This window comes from Capricornis sumatraensis, chromosome 1, assembly GCF_032405125.1.
Source record: "Capricornis sumatraensis isolate serow.1 chromosome 1, serow.2, whole genome shotgun sequence".
Lineage (NCBI taxonomy): Eukaryota > Metazoa > Chordata > Mammalia > Artiodactyla > Bovidae > Capricornis > Capricornis sumatraensis.
Genome location: NC_091069.1, coordinates 232,280,585 through 232,304,240, shown reverse-complemented (window position 1 = coordinate 232,304,240; position 23,656 = coordinate 232,280,585). Strand labels below are relative to the sequence as shown.

Below are 23,656 nucleotides of genomic sequence, written 5' to 3'. Positions count from 1 at the left end.
TAATCATAGTCCTGCTTAAGAGTTCTGTGAGCTGAATATCCCATTGTTTAATCTAAACAGCTTCATAAATGAGATGTGTGTGTATGTGTGTGTGTTGGTAGAGTGAGCAGGAGACTAGGAATTTCGGGCATCTCTCCCTCTTACTGTGCATACCCACGAGCGTATATACATTCACAGCTTTTCCAAAGTGTATTTTCCCCTGTAAAAACCTCTTCATAACAGCCTCCATTTATTACTAGATCTTTTAACCATTTAACAATTAAATGTGTGTATGTATTTGAGATATAAAATTTAAATCCTTTCTATCTTATTTTTCTAGCACTCAGTCTGTACTTTTAGACATTCTTTATTACTTTAAATATCTTCTAAAAGTTTTTCTCCTTATCGTCAACCAGTTTTGCATTTTAAACAAATTATATTTTAAACTGTACATTTAAAATTTTTCTATTTTTTCTGTTTATTACTGATGTACATATCTTTTTTTTAATCACGGTGTAAGTTTTCAGCAAGGAAATGTTCACATTTTCTTTGCGCAGTTCCATATACAAAAATGAGTTTAGGTTTTTTAATCTTTTGAATCATCAAGCTAAGTTTTCTTTACAGTTGTTCTTATTTAATGTGTCATGGATATTAAATTATGTTTGTGTATTGTTATTTAGGTGACTATTATATGGTTAAAAAGATTTTGGAGGAAAACAGTTCAGGTGACTTGAACATAAATTGCGTAGATGTGCTTGGGAGAAATGCTGTTACCATAACTATTGAAAACGAGAACTTGGATATACTGCAGCTTCTTTTGGACTACGGTTGCCAGGTACAAGGCTAGATGATTTTATCCAGTAGCTTTTAAGTACTGTGAGATATGCCGCGTTCTGTCCTTTCTCTCTCGTTTTCTTCCTCCCTTCCTTCCTTCCTTTTTTTCCTTCTTCCTTCCTATTTTTCTTTTCTCTTTCACCTTTTGTTTTGAGCTACTAAAAATTTAAAAACAAACCAAAAAAAGCCTTTTTAAAAAATATAATATTTTGACTTGATTTTTTTTCCCCCAATTTTCACTCTTCCTCATATTATATGTTTTAAAACATCCGACAGAGGTAAATTATTATGACTTATTAAAGATGACTTTGTTTTTATTACTTATATTATTACTATTTATCTTATATATCTAAAAATAGTACAAGTATTCTGGAAGTGTCAGGGGAACAGGTATTTCTGTGGCCCATATAACTTACAAGCATAAGAACAAAGTACTTCTCACATACAAAGCAATTTTCAGTTTGACTTTGATTTTCTCCTAAGTTTAATTAAATTTTTCTTTTTGTCTGAAATTTAGTGTTTACTTATAACTAAATGTGAATGAAATTTTTAAAATTGGGAAATATTGACCTTTCTTGCTTGTCTTCGTATGAGTTCAGGTAAAAAAGTAGGTATCTGTATCTTGAAAGAATTTAGTTCAGAGATGTGAAGGAATTTAATGTTATTTTCCTTCCTTTTTGTTTTGCTTATCATGGAACTTTGCATTTGAATTCTGGTTCTTTTTTTTCCTTTCATAGTTTGAGCATTTGCTGTGTTGTTGCTTTAAATTAATGAGCCTTTTTAAAGAGTGATATCAGGAAACACTCATTGATTAAAAAAAGTAGGTCAGTCCTATATATATTTCTATTATAAATATTATATATATGTATTACAACATGTGGTATCATCTCTGTATATACATGTTTAAGTAGAAAAAAATTGCTTTTCCAGAAATTTCATTTATCCAGAATACCACCAAGAACCAGAAAGTAAGTAAAAAATACCCCTGAGCAGCCAGATTAGATGTGATGAGGTTTCCCATTTATGAACTTTATCTGGAATCTCTCAAAGTCTATTTTTTCTTATTTTAGATTACACTTTAACAAACTTACTTAGTTTTCTAATCCATAGAGAATTATGGGAGCAACAGAAGAGGCATGAGGCTACAGTGGAACAAAGTTAGGCACAGTACCTCTGACTCTTTTTAAGGAGATCAGCAGCCTTACATACCTGATAATCTCTAAGGGAACTGTATGTTCGAGTGGTAACTAATGTTTATAACAATAGCCCAGAGTCAGTAAGGGAAAATTAAGTTACGTTCAGTATATATTGCTTGACAAGAAAGAGGAATATATATAGTACTTCTGAAAGCAGAAAAATTCTATCAAAATTATTTAAATTTCAAAGTTAAATACTTAAAAGCATAAGCTTCAGTTACCTAGAAAATAAGGTTACAAGGAAAGTCTCTGATGATTCCATATATAAGAGGTATTATGGTACAATAATCATTTTCTTTTTATATATGTCTGTATATAAAATTTCTATAATTTACATGGTTCTTTCAGATACCTGAACAAATTTGAATGTCATAGCCAGCCTATATAGATGTTATATTTTATAGAGCAGAAAACTGAGGCTCATAGACTGTAATGTATTGCCCAAAGTTCTAAAATAAATAAGGGCAAAGCTAATATTTGAACCAAATCTTTTGTCTGCAAATCCCATGCTCTTTCTAGTTCACCGTGTCCTGTCCTTGGTTACCTGTGTCTTATTTCTCAGTCAACAAATGTCCAAAACCTTTGGTTGGGTGTCATTGTGGAAATGAATAAGTAAAACATGAGTTCTGTACAAAAGTATGTTAAAATGAACAATGAATTTTAAATCAATTAAATAATAGAAAAGTGTATTTCATACTTGCTGAGTGGTAATGATCATTGATCCTTGTATATTGCTTAGGGGTTATAAAGTGCTCTCATGTATTTTATCTTGTGTCATACTAGTGACTTGCAGCTGGACAGTTTTGTCCCTCAGGGATATTTGGCAACATTGGGAAACATTTTTGGTTTTGCAGTTAAGGGGTGGGTTTGTACCTGGCCTCTGGTGGGTAGAGGGTAGCGATGCTGTTAATGATCCTGTGGTGAACAGGACAGCCCCCACAACAAAGATTGATCTGGTCCAAAATGTCAGTAGTGCCGCTATTGAGAAACCCTGTTTTATTCTTAAACTTTAGTGGTTTACCATAAGTGTTTTGGAAACATAGGAAAGAGAAGATCACTGTGGATTGGCACTATCAAGAAAGCTTTCATGGAAGCGTCAATTGAGCTTAAGCCTTGAAATATTAATAATTGCAAATATAGTCACTTCTTAATCCCTACAAGAGCTCTATGAGTTAGGTACTACTATTATCCCTGTTTTATAGAGGAGGAAACCGAGGTACAGAAAGCTTCAGTAACATGCCCAAACTTATTCCCTAAATGCCAGAGCTGGAATTTGAACTCAGGTTCTGACTGCCAGAGTCCATGCTTTTATACTATTATTTAAAACTACTGTAAAAAAAATATGTATTTAATAGATAGGAGGGGAACAGGATATAGAGAAGGATATAAACAAAGATATGTACAGTGTATGTTCTTGAGACAGTGACTTGACTTAGCCTTTTTGAGGAAGATATTTGGGGATGGTAGTGAAAATATCTGGAAAAATAACTAAAACAAAACTGATGAAAAGGGCTTGAATGCCGGTCTAAGCAATTTGGGTTTTATGTGATAAATAATGGGATCATTACAAGATTGTTGAGAAAGGATGTGATGTATACAGTGATATTTTAGGAAAACTAGTCTAGTGGCTGTGTTCAGTATAGATTAAAAAAACAGGAAATGGGGAAGGCTGTAAATAGCTTGGGTGAGCAGTTTTTATAGTAATCCATATACGAAGAGGTTAAAGCCTGAACCAGAATAGTGGCTATGAGAATAGGGGAAGAATAATGGCAAATGTAAGAGATATTGTGAAGGAAGAATTGATAGAACTTAGTGAGTATTTAACTTTGGAAGGGAGGATTGAGAAAGAGTCCAAGATAATCTGAAAATCATAAACATGGGTTACTGGGAGAATGATGAAAGGAAACAGGAAGTTACAAAGCTAAGTCAAACTTGGGGCAGAGAACTGTGAATTCTGGTTTTAGCCTTGTTTATTTTGGGGCTATCAGGAAGTTTTCGATGGAAAGCTTACATCTCTAGGGAGAGATTGGGCTGGAGAAATACAGCAGTCATGGGCCTGGGGATGATCTGACACCGTGAGAATGGATGAAATCACAGAGAAGAGCAAACAACTAGTGTTGATTCCTTCTCAGGGAGCATCTACATTAATAAACGTCGTTAGAAGGAGACGATTTCATTAAAGGAGTTAGGATCATGGACCATTGTGGAAAACCAAAAAAACAGTTTTCTCAGTTGTTTAGAAATCAGGAAAATGATAGGAAAGGCCATTGGATTTTGAATCTCTGGCGTCAGTAGAATTAGAGAAAATGACACTCATGAGTTTTAGAAGTTTGGCAGAATGAGAGAAGGAAAACTTGAGTGGTAAGAGAAAGATGGGCTTCCCAGGTGGCTTAGTGGTAAAGAATCTGCCTGCAGTGCAGAAGACTCGGGTTCGATGCCTGGGTCAGGAAGATCCCCTGGAGGAGGGAATGGTAACCCACTCCATTCTTGCCTGGGAAATCCCATGGACAGAGGAGCTGGCAGGCTGCAGTCCATGGGGTCGCAAAGAGCTAAACAACGACAACTTCTCCCACCAAATAAGCTGCTTGACAGCAGGGACCTTGTCTTGCTCAAGAGAGAGGATCAAGTCAAGTTAGCAAAGAATGAGGAAGTATTTCATGTTTTGGGAGGTAGAGGCTAGGATTGGTATTTCCGCGAATGAAGGACCAGGGTCCTGTGGAAGACAAGAGCAGTAAATAGAATACCAAGGTGGAAATTTTATCGTGTAAGGATATTGATAATTTATGAGAATCTGAGCTTAGAGGAAAGAGTATGGGAATTGTTGACAAAGTCTGAGATGAGAAGGGAGGGAGTAACTCCATTAATACATAATAAATATGTACTAAGCAGATTTAATCAAGAATAGTCAAATATCTGTAAGAAATTGGGAAACAAAACTTGTGAGGACATATTGTGTACATATAGATATTTTTAAAATAATTTTTCCTCTAGAACTACCTTTTTATGTATCAAGTGACAGCATTTGTATAGAACATGTCAATGGCAACTCCTTATTTACTTGACTTTATTATGTAAATAAATATTTCTCTACCTGAAGCTTATCCTTTTAAGCTTTGAAAGATTTAACATGAATCTTTCTTTATTGTTTACTAAATAGTGTATCTGAATATAATTTAACTTTAGCATCATAAGTGGGACTCATCAAGAGTATAATCATTTTATTTGCTTCTTATAGTCTGAAATTCTCGATATGTTTTCCCTCACATCGAATGGTTTCAGACTGCTTTGAATTGGTAGTGGTTCCGCTACGCTGATATTTTATCTTCTCAGTGATCAACTTTTAGCAGTTTTTCGTCCTTCCTCCCTTCTTCGTTGATTTTAATCTAGCTGTTCCCTTATTCAATAAAGACCAGAAGGGTACTTGGGAAAGCCAGATATCTGTAATTTATAGACAACTCTTAAGTCAGTGTGGTTGAGGCAGTTCCTTCTAAGGAATAATGCCCATAAAGTTAGCTTGTGACAGCTCAGTATGATTTTGGAAGAAATTTACAGCTGAATTCATGATGATGTTTCAGATGATTGGAGTTGCTTGGTGTTTAGACTTTGAGAGCAATGGCGTTACTATAGTTAGCTAGCTTTACAGGTTAAAATTAAAAATCATTAGTGAACTGTTTAGTAGAAATGAACACATGGTTCTTTTTGTTTGTTTCAGTTGACCAAGTACCAGACTGAAGTTAGAAATGCATGCAAAGCAGAAGAAGAATAATGCTGGATTTTAAAGAATAGGCTACAGCTCAGTGAAACCTAAAAGTTTTAAGGGATAAAATAATGAATTAAATTTCCCATAACTGTGAGGAGTTTTTCCTCTGGGAATACACAGCCAGTTCCTAATGGTTGAATGTGGCCCCATCCCATTCCTTCGGGTGCTTACTCCTATTTTTAGACATCCAGATAAAGTCTGCCATTTTTAGTCCTATTTTTAACATCTAGATAAAGTGGATGAAAGCTTTATTCTTTTCAGCTACAAAGATTAAAGATAGAATACAGTTTCACTTTTGTGGGAGATAATGTTGATTTAAATAGTTATTAAAGATTAAAATAGTTTAAGAATGTATATACTGAAAATAATCAGAGTGTTTTCTTAGATTAAATTGTTACTTATCCCCACTTTTTGCTTCTGCCTTTATGGTTTTCCTTAGAAACCGAAAACCTGATCTCAGTTGCTAAGTACCATAATAGGACTAAAGATTTTGTTACACTGAAAAGCTGAAAAGTCTCCATTTACTCCGCTTCTATTTACTTTTTTCCTCCTATCAGAGTTGGAGCTTCAAAATGAGCTATAGTTTGGGAGTCAACCTGTAAAGTCACTTCTCCTTGTCTCTGAGGACATTGATTCCTCAGAGATAATTCTTTGTGATTTTTACTTGATAAGATTGCTAATATTGGGAATTTCCTGACTATCCAGTCGTTAAGTCTCAGAGCTTTCACTACCGTGGCCTGGGTTCAATCCCTGGTCAGGGAACTAAGAAAGCACAAGCAGCGCAGCAAGGCCAAAAAAAGAAAAAGATTGCTAAATTAATGTCATGATTTACACAATTTCAGTCAGCCATATGTGCTTTAAAGATGAGAACAGCAGGCTCCTCCTGTTTTTATTTTCCATTGTCCCCTAACTTCATGGTTGTATTGATGATATCCTTTGCTTGTAATTTTTCTTGGCAATTTCTTTTATAGATTTGGAATATTAGGATTCTTTTGATCCAAAGTTCAACAGTAAATAAACATCTTGGAAAAAATAACATTAACTTTAAATACTACCTATATCAGCCCTGTTTCATTAATAAACCCACTGCCAAGCATTCATTATTTGATCAGCTCAAGCAGTGAAACCAGGATAAAAATGTATGTGTTGTGGTACACAGAAGTATTGCTAAGGCAAGCAAATTTTATATTTGGATAGTCTAAATTTTTAAAAATTCAGTATTACTGTATATAATACAGTTTAAATTTTCAAAAAGAAATAGTTTTCTTTATGAATTAGTAAAAATAGTTTACCTTTTTCCCTCCATTTTCATTTTTAACTTTTTTTTTTTAAAGTCCGCAGATGCACTTTTGGTGGCAATCGACTCTGAAGTAGTGGGAGCTGTTGATATACTGCTTAATCATCGACCAAAACGATCATCAAGACCAACTATAGTAGTTAGTACTCTTAAATATTTATTAATTTGAATTTTTAAACCAAAATAGATCTGCCCCATTGCCATTTTTTCTTCCCCTCCAATTTACTTCGTTTTATGGAAATAGATTTTTTTTCTCTGTGAAAATATTATGTTAAGTAGACATTTGCAAGAATAACTAATATTGCTCTCAGGAAACCTTAAAATTAATGATATTTCTAGAATTTTGTTGATGCAATCCCGTATTTTTAGTTTGGAACATTCTGCAGGTTAAGTTGAAAATACAGATCAGTTTCCAGTTGGATTTTAGCTTTAAGTATAAACAATGAAACCATAAAACTGGAAGAAAATGTAGGTGAATATTTAATTGTTTGAGAGGGAAGGACTATTGAACAAAAATCACAGTAGCGCAGCCTTTGTTTGTATAGAAGTTAAACTTCTGAAATCAAGACCTCGGGAAAAATTAGAAAGCAGATGGGTAACTTTCAAAAGATATTTTTAGCATATATCTCAAATTCATAATCTTAATATTAGATGAATTGATGAAAAACTTAAAAATCAATAAAAGATGTAGAAAAATCTCAAAGTGCAAAATTATAATCTTATTAATAATTAAATATGAGATGCCAATTTTTGCTTATCAGATAGCGAAGATTGTTTAAAAAGTAATAACCATTGATAGCAAAGGAGTAGTACAGTCTCATATACCACTGGAAGGGAAGGTAGTTTGAAAAATGGTTTGGCAGGAAGTGTCAATAACAAGAAAGATGTTCATATTCTTTAAACTATCACTTCCTCCTCTAGAAATTTGTCAAGGAGATGGTCAGAAATGTAGACAAAAATGTTACTTGTAATCTTATTTGTAGCAATGAAAAAACCATGTGACATAATCTGAACATCCCAAAATAGATTTGAAAATAAATAACTACCTGTATATTAAAATAGTATTTTAAAGGAATAATTAGGAACACCTAACATTCTAACATTGGTACAGAATGGTAAAAAATGAGAATAGTAAACTGTATAGATAGTATTATCTGAACTTAAAAATATGCATAGAAAAGGAATTGTATGGAAATATGGAAAATGTTACATAACAGCAGTCATCACATTACCAAATTAAGGATATTGTTTTCTTTATTGCTTTTGTGATTAAGAAGATAGTCACTAATAATGCAATAAATTCTACTGTAAAAATGAGATATTTGCTGTGTATGTATCAAAATGTAACAGTTATAACATTCATTATTGGTGAGGATATAGTGAAATAATCAGTAAAAATAATTTCTGGGAGTGTTGTAAACTGGCTATAATCAGAAGAAAAATATTGTTTAAGAAATAATTATAAATTGATTGCAAATGATCTGCCATTCTCTTGAGAAAGAAGAGAAGCTCCCGTAAATTAAATACTTTATCATATATTAACAAATATTTTTCCCTCATTTAAACTATGACAAAGTTTGTGTAAGCGTAATTTTCTCCCAAGGATAGTTCCAGCTAATTTTAAGTGGTAGCAAGCAATCAACAGTGTAGAGAAAAAAGACCTAATAGTATAGCTCCTGTTCAAAAGATCAGAAATGTCTAGAATCCTATTTAATTTTCTGTCACCCGTCCTCCAGTTACTAGTATATTTTGGTATCCCTACCTGTTCAACCTCCTAACCTCTTAACCCATTTACTCCCTTGAGGAGGTTGAGTGTAGAGTCCCAGGGTATTGGAGCAACTGACTGATACAATTTCATCACCATTACCACTGCCAATTGAATTTCGAGTTATAAGGCCAGGCAGTCCTCACCTACTCAGTAAGAGAACACTTTTTCAGTATCTCTAACAAAAAAAGGTTATCCAGCCTTTGCTTTGAATACTTCTAGTGACAACAACATCACTTTTTAACAGGTTGATTACCTCTAGACAGGCAATGTCAAGTATTTTTATATACTTTTAAAATTTGTCATCTCAGTGAATTCATTCTATATTCTTGGCTTATCAAAATTGTCTTTTGATAAATTTTGACTTTCAAATACAGGTTTCCTTTTTATAGTATGTAGATTATATTTTGTGCAATGAAATTAGGGATTTTAATCATCTGTCTGTTTTTCACATAGTTAAGTATGTTTCATGGGAAAAATAAGTACCATTATTTTCGTAAGAGATTAAATATGACTTCATCCTCTTTATAACCTCTTCTTTTGTAAATAGGGGGAATGGGGTAAATTTTTATAGATTTCTCTGTAATTTTTAAATAAATTCATTAATTTGAAGACCCCAATAAATAGAAGGGAAGTATATAAACAAACTATTCATAAAAGAAGGAAAAAAATAAGAATGTCAGAAAGTAATAAAATTTACCAGTAATCAAAGAAAAGTAAATTAATATTCATGATAGTTTTTTCGCTCATAAATTGGGAATGATCATGCCCAGTGCTGATGAGTAAATCTTAGTGTGTGGGTACATTCCTGTATTATTAGTAATATAAACTATTAAAAGGTCTTGATAATATGTATCAAAAGCTTCAAAATTGTTCATGGCCTTTAGATCTATAATTCCACTTCAAAGGTTCTATGTTAATGAGATAATCCTAAAGTTTGAAAAAACTGTATTCATAAAGATGTTTGTGACAGTATTATTTATAGTAGCAAAATAAAATACCTTGAACAGAGAATCTATGAACTTCCTTAAATTGCATGCAAAGTTCTGTACAAAAAATTTTTTTCCAAAAGAGTCTTTGTTATAGCTTCCTTGAAGTTGCCCTTAAAAGCAGGTGTGGTGGCAAAAGGATTAAAAACAAATACTGTAAAATGTTTTAAGGTAGTAGAAATATGGGTATTTTTATTTCTGCTTTGTATATTTTTCAGGTTTTTTATAATGTGTGTACTATTACAATGTTAGTAAAAATTACAAAAATTAACTGTGAACTTGATGAGCTTATACTATGGAATCAAACAGCTCACAGGAAAACATCTATGAAAAAGTGATAAGTATTAGAAAGAATATACAATAGTCCTAATATAGTCAACCTTATTTACTTTACCTGGCTCTTATTTACTGATGTTTCTTTCCTCGTGTTATGCAGTCCCCAGGCATGAGCCCATGTAGTGAAAGGAGCTCAGGCTCCAGAGGACCAGACACCTGGGTTCTATCTGTATTTTACCACTCTATTGGATAGCTCGGGCACATTAACTTCTCTGAGCCTCAGTTTCTTCATGGAGATTATAATGTTCAATTTTGCAGGCTATTGTGGGGATTAAATGAGATAATAAATGCAAACTGCCTAATGGTTCCAGGAGCTATGATTGTTAGTGTTTTTGTGCATTTGTAACAGGAAGTAGTATAAGTGGTGTTTGAAAATATGTAGAGAATTATACAAAATGAAGAGTGCCTCCTATTTTCTTATTCTTTACAAGTAACTTCATTGCTATCAATGTGGCAAGGTTTTGTCGTAGAGGTGGATTTAAAATTATTTTCTCATGCCTTTATACTTTGCCTATTTTTAACACTTCTGTTTTCCATTATATTCTCTTTCTAAAATTCTTGTTCTTTATCCTTGTCGTGCATGTTGCCATAATCTTGTGAAAATGAAACACTTTTTCCTAAAGTATTTCTCCAGATATCCACACTTCTTCTTTGTTAGGAAAACAAAACTATGGCTATATGAATATTTCCTAGTGAAGATTTTGTCTGTCATGATTATACTGCATTTACTAACTAAAGTTGTTTTGCGGTTTCAAAAAAGATTTTAATCCTAGTAAAATGTGATTATATTTCTCAAAATAATTTTCATATTCTTTGTGTCTTTTGTTCATTATTCTTTAGATAAATGTTTTTTTTGATGTCACAAGTAAGAACTTTTGGACGTTTATATAAATATTTTTCAGAAACTAATGGAGAGAATTCAGAATCCCGAGTATTCAACAACTATGGATGTTGCACCTGTCATTTTAGCTGCTCATCGTAACAACTATGAAATTCTTACAATGCTGTTAAAACAGGATGTATCTCTACCTAAGCCCCATGCAGTTGGCTGTGAATGTACATTGTGTTCTGCAAAAAACAAAAAGGACAGTCTCCGACATTCCAGGTCAGAAAATTCAGATTTAAATTAAGATGTGTGATGCAGTAAGGTATATGTCAATATAGTTTTTTATCGTTGTTCTATTTAGATTTTTAAGAAAGCTGGTATTGCAGTGAGTAATGAAAGCCAAACTTCTAGCTGCTTTGCTTAATACAATGAGTTCTGTATTTTAAAGAAATGTTTACTAAATGATGAATAAGCAGGAAAACTTTCCAGATTATGAATAAGGTTTATCTCATAATTCTGCTGGTCAGAGATAGGGTCACTATTTGCTTTTTAGAAGCAGGGTTTATTAATCTAAAAGAATTTCCAAGTAGTGGAAGGGATGAAGATAACTACTTCCTATCTTATTTATAAGAAAATAAATATTGTTACCTATCTAACTAAATACTCAGCCTGTTATGCCTCTTTGTCCCCTCTCACACAATATTTAAGTCTTTTTCTCTTCTCATTCTCCCCAGTCAAAAATGTTAACAACTGAGGGGTGAATGAACTCAAGAAAGTATCTCTTCCTGGACGGGTTGAGCAAGATCACACATATGCATGTGGTATAACGTGTGTGGTTTTGGGCTAGACTTGAAAATCTCATTTTCAGCATACCCTTTATGTATATGTTATCTTTACAGTGGTCAGATGTAGTTGAGATAGTGTCAGATAAAGCATTTACTACAGAAAATATGGTTGGAAGTCCAATGCCATCTGTTGTCACTGTTTTCTAGTTAAGGCTTCTTATACAGTATGTGTGAAATTAGCTTTAAAGCTGTGCGCCATCTACCTTACTTCATTCCTCTCCTTAAGAACAGGTCTTTGGTGGATCAACAGATAGTCACAAATCCATAAATTGGAAAAGTCTCCTGGGAATCAATTTAGTGTTTACTTGCAGAGATTGTACTGAAAATTTTTTCTGTTTTCAAGTCTCTTTTCCAATGAGATCTATGTTTCTCTTTGAGAAGATCTGGTTGATAGTTATGGCAATTTTAAAAATAATCTTCTTTATTTGTTTTTGACTGTGCTGGGTCCTCGTTGCTACGCGTGGACTTTCTCTGAGTTGCGGGGAGCAGGGGCTACTCTCTAGTGCATGGGCTTCTCATTGTGGTGGCTTCTCTTGTGGAGCATGGGCTCTGGGGCAGTCAGGCTTTAGTAGCTGTGGCATGTGGGCTCAGTAGGTACCACTCGCAGGTTCTAGAGCAACGGGCTCAGTAGTTGTGGCGCACAGGTTTAGCTGCTCCGTGGCGTATAGATCTTCTTGGATCAGGGAATTAACCCCTGTCCCTTGCATGGGCAGGCAGATTCTTTACCACTGAGCCACCAGGGAAGCCCAGCTATGGCAATTTGTCTAACTTTCTAGTTTTAAAATGACTAGTCTATGAGAAATTCCCTGGCAATCCAGTGGTTAGGACACCACGCTTCCACTGCCAGAGGCAAAGGTTTAATCCCTGGTTAGGGAACTAAGTACTAAAATCCTTTATTAATGTTAAATATAAATTATTTTCAAATTATACATGCTTACATGTATAGTAAGCATTTGGAGATAGGGTTTGATGCTGGAGAGAACACAACATTGTTTTGATTTGAGGTGTGAAAAAAGCTTGTTCTGAAAGCTTTTAGAGGAGCTGTGGCTTGAGCTCAGTGTTTAAGTATGAATAAAAATAAAAAGGTAAAAGGAATTTTACACAGTACATGAATGTGGTTTATTTAGGGAACTGCAAGTGGTTTGGTATATTTGTTGAAGGCTTTGAGAGAGTTTGTTATTGATGTTCGAGAAAACAGTTATAGCAAATGTCAAAAGAGCTCTGACTAAAGTCATTTTCAGGAATTGCTAAGCAGAGCTGCAGGAGAAAAGAAAGTTAACCAAGAAAGAGACAGGTAAAGGTTTCTGGGAAGTGGAAGAGAGGCAGTCTGTATTTGTGAGATACTGGTTTTTAAATTTCAGAGATGATGCAGTGCTAGGTGATACAGTCTTTCCATTTGTAACAACATGGTTAGACTCTGAGAGCTTTATGCTAAGTGAAACAAGTCAGATGGAGAAGGACAAATACTGTATGTTTTCACTCGTTTGTGGAATATAAGGCACAAAAAAACATTCTATGGATTAGTTGGGGAATGCACTCAAAGTTGCAGCCATTTCTTAAGAGTTCCTTGTCTTTTTCATCAGACTTCCTGATGTTCTGCACACATGCCTAATTTTTTAGTCGCCCAGGAATTTGTGGAGACTTTGTATATCTTTTCTCATTTCCAAGATCTCCCTATTAAATTTCTGTTTGGTCCACTGTTTCCCTCACCTCAACCTGCAAACTTGGTCTTACAAAAAGCTGCAGGTTTTCCTTGGTTGTCTGTACTAAGTCCAGTCCTTTCAGCCAGCAGAGCTGTAGGTTTTTACTTCCCAACTAATTGATTTATACCTCATTAGCACAAAGGTAGAGATTTACCAGTTTCAGAATGGAAAACTACAGTTCTCCTTAAACGAACTGAAGACAGAGATAATGGATGTGGGCCTTAGGCAAGAAGACCACAGGTTCCAGCCATTCCTGCCTGAAGTTCTGGTAGTTTTCCAGTAACTGATTCTCAATAGATAATTTTGAGTGACCTGAAATAGTTGATTTTTTAAAAATGATTTTATCCATTTTATGCATATTTTTGTACAGTAAAATCATTGATCTCTTTATATTCCACCGTTACTTTTGATAGTGTTTTGAATACCAAAATGACAGATTTTATTTTATTTTCATTTACTGAAGTATAGTTGATTTATAACATGATACTGATATTAGCTATACACCAGTGTGACTCAGAGATGCACATAAGTACATTCTTTTTTATATTCTTTTCTTTATGGTTTATCAGAGGGTATTGAGTATAGTTCCCTGTCCTCAACAGGAGGACCTTGTTGTCAATCCATTCTACATATAGTAGTTTGTATCTACCAACCCCAAACTCCCAGTCCATCTTCTTCCCCCCTACCTCCTTGTCAACCACAAATCTATTCTCTATGCCAAAAATGACAGATTTTATAAAGTGGTGCAGCCTCATTATTTTTCTGATTCTATCTAATTGCTTTCCATACTATGGCACTTCATTGTTACACAGCCACTTGTTTGCCACCAATACGAGCAGTTTTTCTGTGCATTATGTCCCTAATCCATGTTTTTTGACATGATAATGTAGGCTAATACAACAGTCATTTTTACAACAACCTGCTAAAATTGATTACCATAAAAAATTACTACAGACATAATGATGGAAACAAATTAGTTGCTTGATTGTATATATTTTTTCTCAAGTTTTTGGAGCAGTTTTGGTATAGACAAATACCCCTTTAGAAATCCTTACTTAAGATAAAATAATTGTACTTGTTTATTAAATAGCTAGCTTAAAGTTGGATTTCATAAATATTGTTTTCTTAAAAATGCATTATATAGCACCTATTTTTGTGTCTAAGACATGAGACTTAGCAGTTAAATAAGGAATAGTTCAATAAATTTATTTCATAAAAGTTTTTAATTTCTATACAGAAAAATTTCATTGCAAAGTGAAAAGACAACCAACCAACTGAGGAAAAGTATTTAAAACACTTTTGACTAGACAGAGGGCTAATTTCTTTGATATTTAAAGAGATTTTACAAGTTGATGAATTTTTTTAAAAATCACCAGAAAAATAGGGAAATACAAATGAACAGATAGTTTACAGAACTATAATGAAAAGTAAACATGAAAGGAGGCTTGAGCTTTTACAGAAATCTAGAGTAATACAACTCTTAAAATTCCATTTTTCTTCCATTAGGGTGGCAGCATGAAGATGGGGGCGGGGGGGAATGAGCTTTCCTTATTGTTTGTGCTTTGGAAACATCCTCCAGATTTTAAGATACACATGCCATTTTATCCAGCAATTCTGAATGTGCAAAGGGTATATGAACTAAAGAATAATCATTGTTACATTATTAATTGAAGTAAAAAATTAGAAGCAACTTAAATTCCATTAAGCTGGACTGCCGTCAAATGGAAAACCATCCAGTTTTAGGAAATAATGAGGTTACTCTGTATGTAGTGACATAGAAATAATTGTCCCTGTATACAGTATGTCTGAGTACTTTTGTGTATGATTAGAAAATATCGGGAAAGATTTTTCACAATTCTCTGAAATGTGACTATCTTTGAGGAGTAGACTTGGTGGAAGGAGAAAAATTGCAGAGCATTATGTTTCTAAACTGCTTGCTTTTTTTAAAGAAACAGGCATATATTAAATTTTTATTTAAAAGTAAGAATATATAATAGTTACCAAATTTTAAATTAAGAATTACATGTTTATAAATGAAAGAATAATAACAAAACTTTTTTGATTTGGTTCCTGTTGGATATCGAATATGAACATTAATTAGCTCATGGAAGGTAAAGCAAGTACTTTTCTATTAGCTAGAAATTAGGCATAAATGAATGATTTTATTCTTAAGATTTGAAAATGTCTTTCAAAAATAACCTGATTAAATGAGTCATATATATAGGTAACATATTAAAGTAAATTTATTGCTGGGGAAGGAAAATTTAATAAGCATCCATGTATTCAATGTTATTAGTAGATTTCATTTAAAATAATACTAAGTTCAGGAATAGAAATTTTTAAATTAAATTGAAGGATACAGAGTTTTAAGTCTATGAAAAGAAATACTAAAACGATTTCTTTAAAAGCAGTGGTATAAAATTTTTCAATAATTATATCTCAGAATATTTATTTTTAAGTGTTTCTTTTTGTAGGTTACTTTATAATAAGTATATTATAAATGTTTTATTTTCTTTTAATTTTATAATATTTTAAATTTATGAAAATTATAGGTTAAAAATACTAATCACATGTATATAATAAATATTTTACATAATGGAATCAAATTTTATCTCAGGTTTCGTCTTGATATATATCGCTGCTTGGCCAGTCCAGCTCTAATAATGTTAACAGAGGAGGATCCAATTCTGAGAGCATTTGAACTTAGTGCTGATTTAAAAGAATTAAGCCTCGTGGAGGTGGAATTCAGGTGGGAATAAATGGAAATTGTAAATTATCTCTCTTTTTTCCAGAATATTTTCAGCATGAGTTTTCTCATAGGCCAAATTATCACTTAATGTTTGTTTACATTTGATCCGAAATGACCAGGCCTTTCTGCCACATACTTAGGATTTTCCTTTTCTCTCAGTGGAACAGATCCTAGTATCACTTAAGTCACTCTTTCCCCATCTTCCCTCTTCCACTCTTCCACCCATGCTTAAATCCCTACTTTGTTCAATGTTACCAGAGGCATTCTAGGGCAATGTGAAGAATAAAGGGAATGGTAGCCATAAATAAGAGCAAACTTGCTTATAACTGCTCTCTTTCCTCATTCTCAGATTCTATAACCATCCTTGGAGCCCAACCCTTCATAACTTTCAGAAGCATATTGAATGCTTTTTTGTATGTCAGGTACATTTCACACACCCAGACATTGTCCCATTTCACTGTTCAGTGACATTTTCTAGTAGGAGAAACATAACATGTAGACATAAAACTAATTAGATAAGACTATAATTAAATTCTTAGACTAAGAAGTAGATAATACCTTGTTAAAGAAATTCAACTAGTTATTCTACCAAACTTACGTAGTTTTGGTTATGTAGTAAATGCAAAGAATAGATGAGAAAATGTTAGCCAATAAGGAAAAGTTTTTAATTCTTTGAGTTATAACTTTATGCAGCCAGTTCATGGAAAACCCCATTGAATAGAAAATTAATCAATGAAAAATTCTTCATATTTTCCCTTCCTTTCACTTTAAAAACACTGAATAAAAAATTAGTTTCTGAAATCTGATCCCAGTTGTTTCATAACTATTTCTAACTTTATTCTTAAGTTGTTCCACTCAGGCTTAAGCGTAACATAATTGATATTTTATAAAGAATTATCTATTAAAACTTCTTAGTTTCTCACAAGTGATTTAGGCTTGCCTTTAATAAGCAGGTAAGTCCTAAGTTTCAAGGAATAGTGATTGTGTAACTAGGAATGTTTCAGTGTTTCTTTCTAACTTGGATTTTGTTTAAAGGAGCATCTTAAAAATGAAACAAAATACTATTTTGATATCAGAAGTAGTGTAAACACATTTCAAACTATCATTGAAAAAATTTCTGGTTAAAAATCATATAATAATATTTATTGGATAGCATCAAGATATTATCTATTGTTTAGATAAATAATATAAAAGAAAGCTTTATACAGAACTTATAGAGAATAAAGGCAAATGAGTTAAATGAAGAATGTGTTAAAAATATTATCAGAATTTCTAGGAATATCAATATATATGAGAAAACACTGTGCTCATCTGAGATTATCAGTGTGAATGCAGAGAACATAATTGTGTTACAGTTTTCCCCAAAGCTGTGGGGGATTTATGTACCAGTAGGTTCCTTTGACAGCACAAAATGACTTCAGATGTTGTGTAGCACTGTTGGAATTAAAATGTTATTGAGTAATATTTCTAGTGAAAACACCTTAATTAGAAGATGGAAGTGGCATTTTTAATAATAGACTCTACACTTTGCAGAAACGATTATGAGGAACTAGCCCGGCAATGTAAAATGTTTGCTAAAGATTTGCTTGCCCAAGCCCGGAATTCACGTGAATTAGAAGTTATCCTAAACCATACATCCAATGATGAGCCTCTTGACAAACGGGGATTACTAGAAGAAAGAATGAACTTAAGTCGTCTAAAACTTGCTATCAAATATAACCAAAAGGAGGTATGAAGTTTTCTGTGATATATTTAAATTATTTCCTCCACAGTAGTCTAGTGGCTCAGGGCAAAGGCTTTGGAGCAATACATCTACATTGAGATCCTAGTTCTGCTTCATAAAAACTGTGTGTCCTTGGGAAAGTTATTGAATCTGTCTGAGCTTTAGTTTTAAGAATTAATTAAGGATATGCATATTTAAAGAGTTTAGTACAATGAATATTGCCTTTAAGCAAGTACTCAATAAATGGTAGTTGCTATTATTTTTAACAATAATAAGAGTATGGATATTAATATAATCCTTTTTGCTAAATAGTAGCTAGCTATGCAGGTAAGATTTTGAATAGTAAATGCCTTCCTAATGCAGTTTCCACCTTGTGTTTTGTCTGTTACGAATTTATATTATTAATCTAGTTATAAATAGTCCTTTCGACAGATATAGGGCCTTTCTGTTTAAAAATAAAAGTATCAGATATTATGTTCCTTATTCTTATTTGTTAATTCATTGTGAAACCCAAAGGTGGAGAGACGTATGCTATGATAACTAAGTTGAATCTGGCTCTTCTGGCATCATCCCTTCCTATTAAGGGAAATACCTATTTCTACTCCCCATACACTCACATGCATATGATTCAGGAACTTGAAGAAGGAAGGTATGCATTTTTAATTTCATTTTTTGAGATAACTTAATAGACATGGATATTTATATGCAGACAATGATGTTCAGTTGGGGAGTGCTGGTATATGATACTTTTAAATTATTGCTTCTAAGACCCATTATTCTTATTAACAACGTAGATACTGGAGTAAAACTTGCTTATCACAATTATGGGCTTCCCTGGTAGCTCAGACGGTAAATCATCTGCCTGCAGTGCGGGAGACCCGGGTTCGATTCCTGGGTTGGGAAGATCCCCTGGAGAAGGAAATGGCAATCCACTCCAGCACTCTTGCCTGGAAAATCCCATGGACAGGCTACAGTCCCTGGGGTCACAAAGAGTCGGACACAACTGAGCGACCTATGGTAGAAGGCAAGATATAGGACCTTTGGTGCTCGGAGCAGAGTTTTTTATTATCTTGGTTGACAGTTTGAGCCTCCAAATAGCTTTGTGACTTGGGAGATTGATATAGGAATTTTAAGATGTTACTTTAAGATTACCTAGATATTATATTTCTCATCCAGATCTCTGGCTTCAAATAGTATCTTTTTCTAGTACTCTGAGGTTTCTTACTTAAGGTAGAGCATTTATAAAAAATTAAGTATAAGAATTTGGATCCAGGTAGCTATAAGATGATAAGTCAATAATATACCTATGTGGCTTAAGAAGAAAATACAATGTTAATATGTATCTAAAAACAGAGAACTCTGATATAATCTTCCTCTAATATACATTTGAGTAGATCTTATGTTTATTTACTTTTGTGTTCCACAACCTAAAATAGACATGAAATAACTAGAAAATGACAGAAAAGATATAGCAAAATCAACTTAAGTGATTGGGAAAAGAATCTCAAAGAAAGGTGGAAAAAACCAAGATTATCCTGGTAAGGGGAGAAAAACTAAGGAAGTTTCCTAATGACATATATATATACACACACACACACACACACATATATATATATATCCCTGAAGAATTCAGAGGATAAGCAAATGTCCCATTCTAAAGAAGATTGCCCAGTGTGTGCAGTCACTTCAGTCGTGTCCGCCTCTCTGCGGCCCCATGGACCACGGCCTGCCAGACTCCTCTGTCCATGGGATTCTCCAGGCAAGAATACTGGAGTGGGTTGCCATTTCCTCCTCCAGTGACAGAGTGTGAAGTGAGTGAAGTGAAGTCGCTCAGTCATGTCCGACTCTTTGCGACCCCATGGACTGTAGCCTGCCAGGCTCCTCCATCCATGGGATTTTCCAGGCAAGAGTACTGGAGTGGGTAAAGAAGATTAGAGAAAAGGAATAAGGAATAATGGTAATACTTTTAGTTGGGAGGAAAATATTCTGTAATTTAAAAAAATGGATGAAATATAAATTAGTTTTTTACATTGGATTTCTAAATATAATCAAAGGGAAAGATAATATTTTCTCAGATAGTTGATATATTTTGTTCTGGTGCTTCATCCTGAATAACAAACTGCCCTGATACTCAAGTGGCATAAAACAATACTTCATAGTCATTTTGTGATAATTTCATGATCATTTTATTATGCTTTTGAGTTTTGTGAGGTCACAAACCTCTTGAGGTCAAGAATTAGGAAAGGGTACAGCAAGATTGATTTGTCTCTGCTTCACCATGTCAGTGATCTCAGCTGGGAGGTTTCTTCATTCATATGCCTGGTGCTTGAGCAACACCTGCGGTCTCAAACAGGGAGCTCTGAGTGGGCAGGATGCTCAGTAGGCTGGGTCCATTGAGGGCAGTCCTCCTGAGAACTCAGGACTGGAACCATGGAGGAGCATGGCCCTCATGGTGCATGGGCTGCAAGATGGTCTGAGAAGCCTCTGAGGGTTAATCAGAGTGGCTACATGTAGCCTCTGCTTCTTCGTAGGCTGGTGGCTTCAGGGCAGTGGGACGTTTTATATGCCATCTTTTGGCTCCAAGACCAAGTGTTTCCCAAACAACGTGGAAGCTGAATGTCCTTTTAAGACCACCCTTCAGAATTTACATAGCATCACTTCCAGAATCTACTTGTTAAAGCAATAACAACCTTGGTGAACTGAAGGACAGGGAATATTGGTAGCCTCTCCATTGTTGATGAGAAGAGAATCAAAGAATTTGTGTCTATATTTTAAAACCACCACACACTTAGAATATCTCCAATTGAAAGTTCTTCCAATTACATATTTAACATTATGGTTAATTAAATCATCATAGTATAGAGAGATGACGAGGGCAGCAGTCAGTCCTGAGATTGCTTTGATACTTGGGAAAAGGATGAAACTACTGAGTTTGGGATGCTACTAAACTGGGTGGTTGATGGGAAGAAAATCTGTATTTTTCTCCCTGATAGTTCCTTTTGAGGGACAAATTAACAATTCCCTAACAACACTGAGAGCTAAGCAGAAGGACAAATATTAATTGCCAAAAATAGGTATGGCCTATTAGGAAATTTCTTGATAAGCACAATAAACAACAAAACTCTGTCCAGGTTTTTTAAGTACACTGTTGCATTCTATAAATTATATTCTGTCTTGGGATGAAACATTTTAAAACACAACATTGACCAAATATTATTGAATATCTGAATGATATTATGATCATTTGTGCTTTACTTCAATGATTTTCAAGCCTGATTACATTACTGAGTCCAGAGTCATCAGAATCCTTAACTTATACTTCCTAGCATGAACATTATATTGGGAAAATATTACTTCTGAATTTTGCAAACTAATAATCTTTATAAACTTCAGTAAATTAATTTCTGTATTTGAACTAGAATTTTCCTCTTATTTGGGAATATTTTTCCTTTTCTTCTCACACAGAATTCCATTTTATGAGGATTTAAGAGCGTCTTTAACACATTTTAAGAAATTCTCAGTGTTTTCATGGAACATAAATATATGTGATGTTTAGCCTTTAATTGCTTTGCTGTGCTTGACATGTTGGTTTCTTGTAACTGAAATCATTAATTTTTTTAGGCTGAAGTCTCTTTCTATGGATTATGCTTGTTAATTTTGAAATTTCATAAACACTGTCTTTATAAAGTAAATGTTTCATAATGGCTAAGCAGGCAGGCTAGTAATAGTCACTAATACTTAAGTGATGCATGCTATGACCAGGCACTATTCTAAGAACTTTACATTTAATCCTCATAACCAGTGTTTGACTGGATACTATTATTATCCTCATTTTATAGATGGAGAATTTGAGGCTGAGAGAGATTTAAAAACTTGCTCAAGGTCATTTAGTAAGCTAAGTGGCAGAGCCTGGAATTAAATCTAGATAATCTGGCTCCAGAGTCTATGCTCTTAACCACTACACTCTTTTATTACATGTAAGAAAAATAAACTGGACTATATAGAACTGATTTCAAACTATAATTAAAACTTTCAATATAACTAAATAATAGTGCTATTGGATCCTATTTACAAGTTATATTTGACTTGTGTGTGTGCTTCCTTTTCAGTTTGTTTCCCAGTCCAACTGTCAGCAGTTCCTGAACACTGTTTGGTTTGGACAGATGTCAGGTTACCGTCGTAAGCCTACCTGTAAGAAGATAATGACTGTTTTGACAGTTGGCATCTTTTGGCCAGTTTTGTCACTTTGTTATTTGATAGCTCCAAAATCTCAGTTTGGCAGAATTATTCACACACCTTTCATGAAATTTATTATTCATGGAGCATCATATTTCACATTCCTACTGTTACTAAACCTATACTCTCTTGTCTACAATGAGGATAAGAAAAACACAATGGGGCCAGCCCTTGAAAGAATAGACTATCTCCTTATACTGTGGATTATTGGTAGGTATCAAGTTAGTTTAAAAGGTTCTGCCTTTATTTAGCCTGTTAATTCTCCCTTGATTGGTGGCATTATAAACTGCAGTCAGCTTATAATTTTACATAGTTCATACAACAAGAATTTGAACACTTCCATAATCATTGAGTGCTTGCTTCGGCAGCACATATACTCAAATTGGAACAATACAGAGAGGATGGCTGTATTCGTGAAGCGTTCCATATTTTGGGGGGCTTCCCTTGTGGCTTAGATGGTAAAGAATCTGCCTGCAACGCAGGAGATCTTGGTTTAACACCTGGGTTGGGAAGATCCCCTGGAGAAGGGCATGGCAACCCACTCCCAGTATTCTTGCCTGGACAATCCCCATGGAGAGAGGGGCCTGGTGGGTTACAGTTTAAGGGGTTGCAAAGAGTCAGACACGACTGGGCGACTAAGTACATGATCACTGGGGACATAGCTTACATTTTTTTAAAAAGATAAATGTTTTTAAACTTGATAATAAGGAAGCAGATCTCTTCATATGACTTAATTACATGGGAGCTAAGAATTCTTTCTCAGTTACTAAAATTGTTCATGCTTGTTAAAGACAGATTTTGCTGATGAATTTTTTTTGTTATAAGAATATGAACATTTTCTTAGGTATTTTAAAATATATTTGGTTGCATTTTAAGAGTTAACTATTTTGTTATATCATTAGTTTTTCTTTTAAGAACCTATGAACTTTTGCGAATGCATATTACCTTACTTCTGCTTGTGCTCAGTTGCTCAGTCATGTCTGACGCTTTGGATTGTAGCCCTCCAGGCTCCTCTGTCCATGGGGTTTTCCAGGCAAGAATACTGGAGTAGGTTGCCATTTCCTCCCCCAGGGTATCTTCCTGATCCAGGGATCAAACCCACATCTCCTGCATTGCAGGCGGATTCTTTACTGCTGAGGCATCAGGGAAGCCCATCTGTATTATAGAACCATTACTTAAATTTGGGTTTAGAGCATTCCCTGGTGACTCACTCTGTAAATCAGTTCTTTACAATGATAGCCGTATCGCTTTAGAAATAAGTCTTTTAAAAAGACATTTTATTTGCTGAAAATTGTTTTTTTTAATAAGTATTATGCTGTAAAATAAAAAACTACCTTCTGTAGTTTTTACTGCCCTTGCCCTTTTTAAGAGGGATTGTGCCTGCTTGTTTAAAGGCATTCCTTGGTTCAGTTTACTTT

General features: G+C 34.0%; 1 protein-coding gene across 7 annotated transcripts in view; it reads left to right on the top strand.

Annotated features, from left to right (window-relative positions):
- Positions 1-23,656, top strand: part of TRPC1 (transient receptor potential cation channel subfamily C member 1) — a 56,221-nt gene that overhangs the window by 11,754 nt on the left and 20,811 nt on the right. For 2 of the 7 annotated variants that reach the window (XM_068984177.1, XM_068984043.1), the window contains exons 2-6: positions 660-814; positions 11,059-11,261; positions 16,148-16,279; positions 17,813-18,008; positions 22,112-22,448. The exons of 2 other annotated variants lie outside the window; for them this stretch is intronic. In XM_068984177.1, coding sequence (XP_068840278.1) covers positions 660-814; positions 11,059-11,261; positions 16,148-16,279; positions 17,813-18,008; positions 22,112-22,448 — 1,023 coding nt within the window. Of the gene's footprint in view, positions 1-659; positions 815-7,103; positions 7,206-11,058; positions 11,262-16,147; positions 16,280-17,812; positions 18,009-22,111; positions 22,449-23,656 lie in introns of all 7 variants that reach the window. 3 more of the 7 variants (XM_068983978.1, XM_068984103.1, XM_068984186.1) reach the window with 3 other exon arrangements.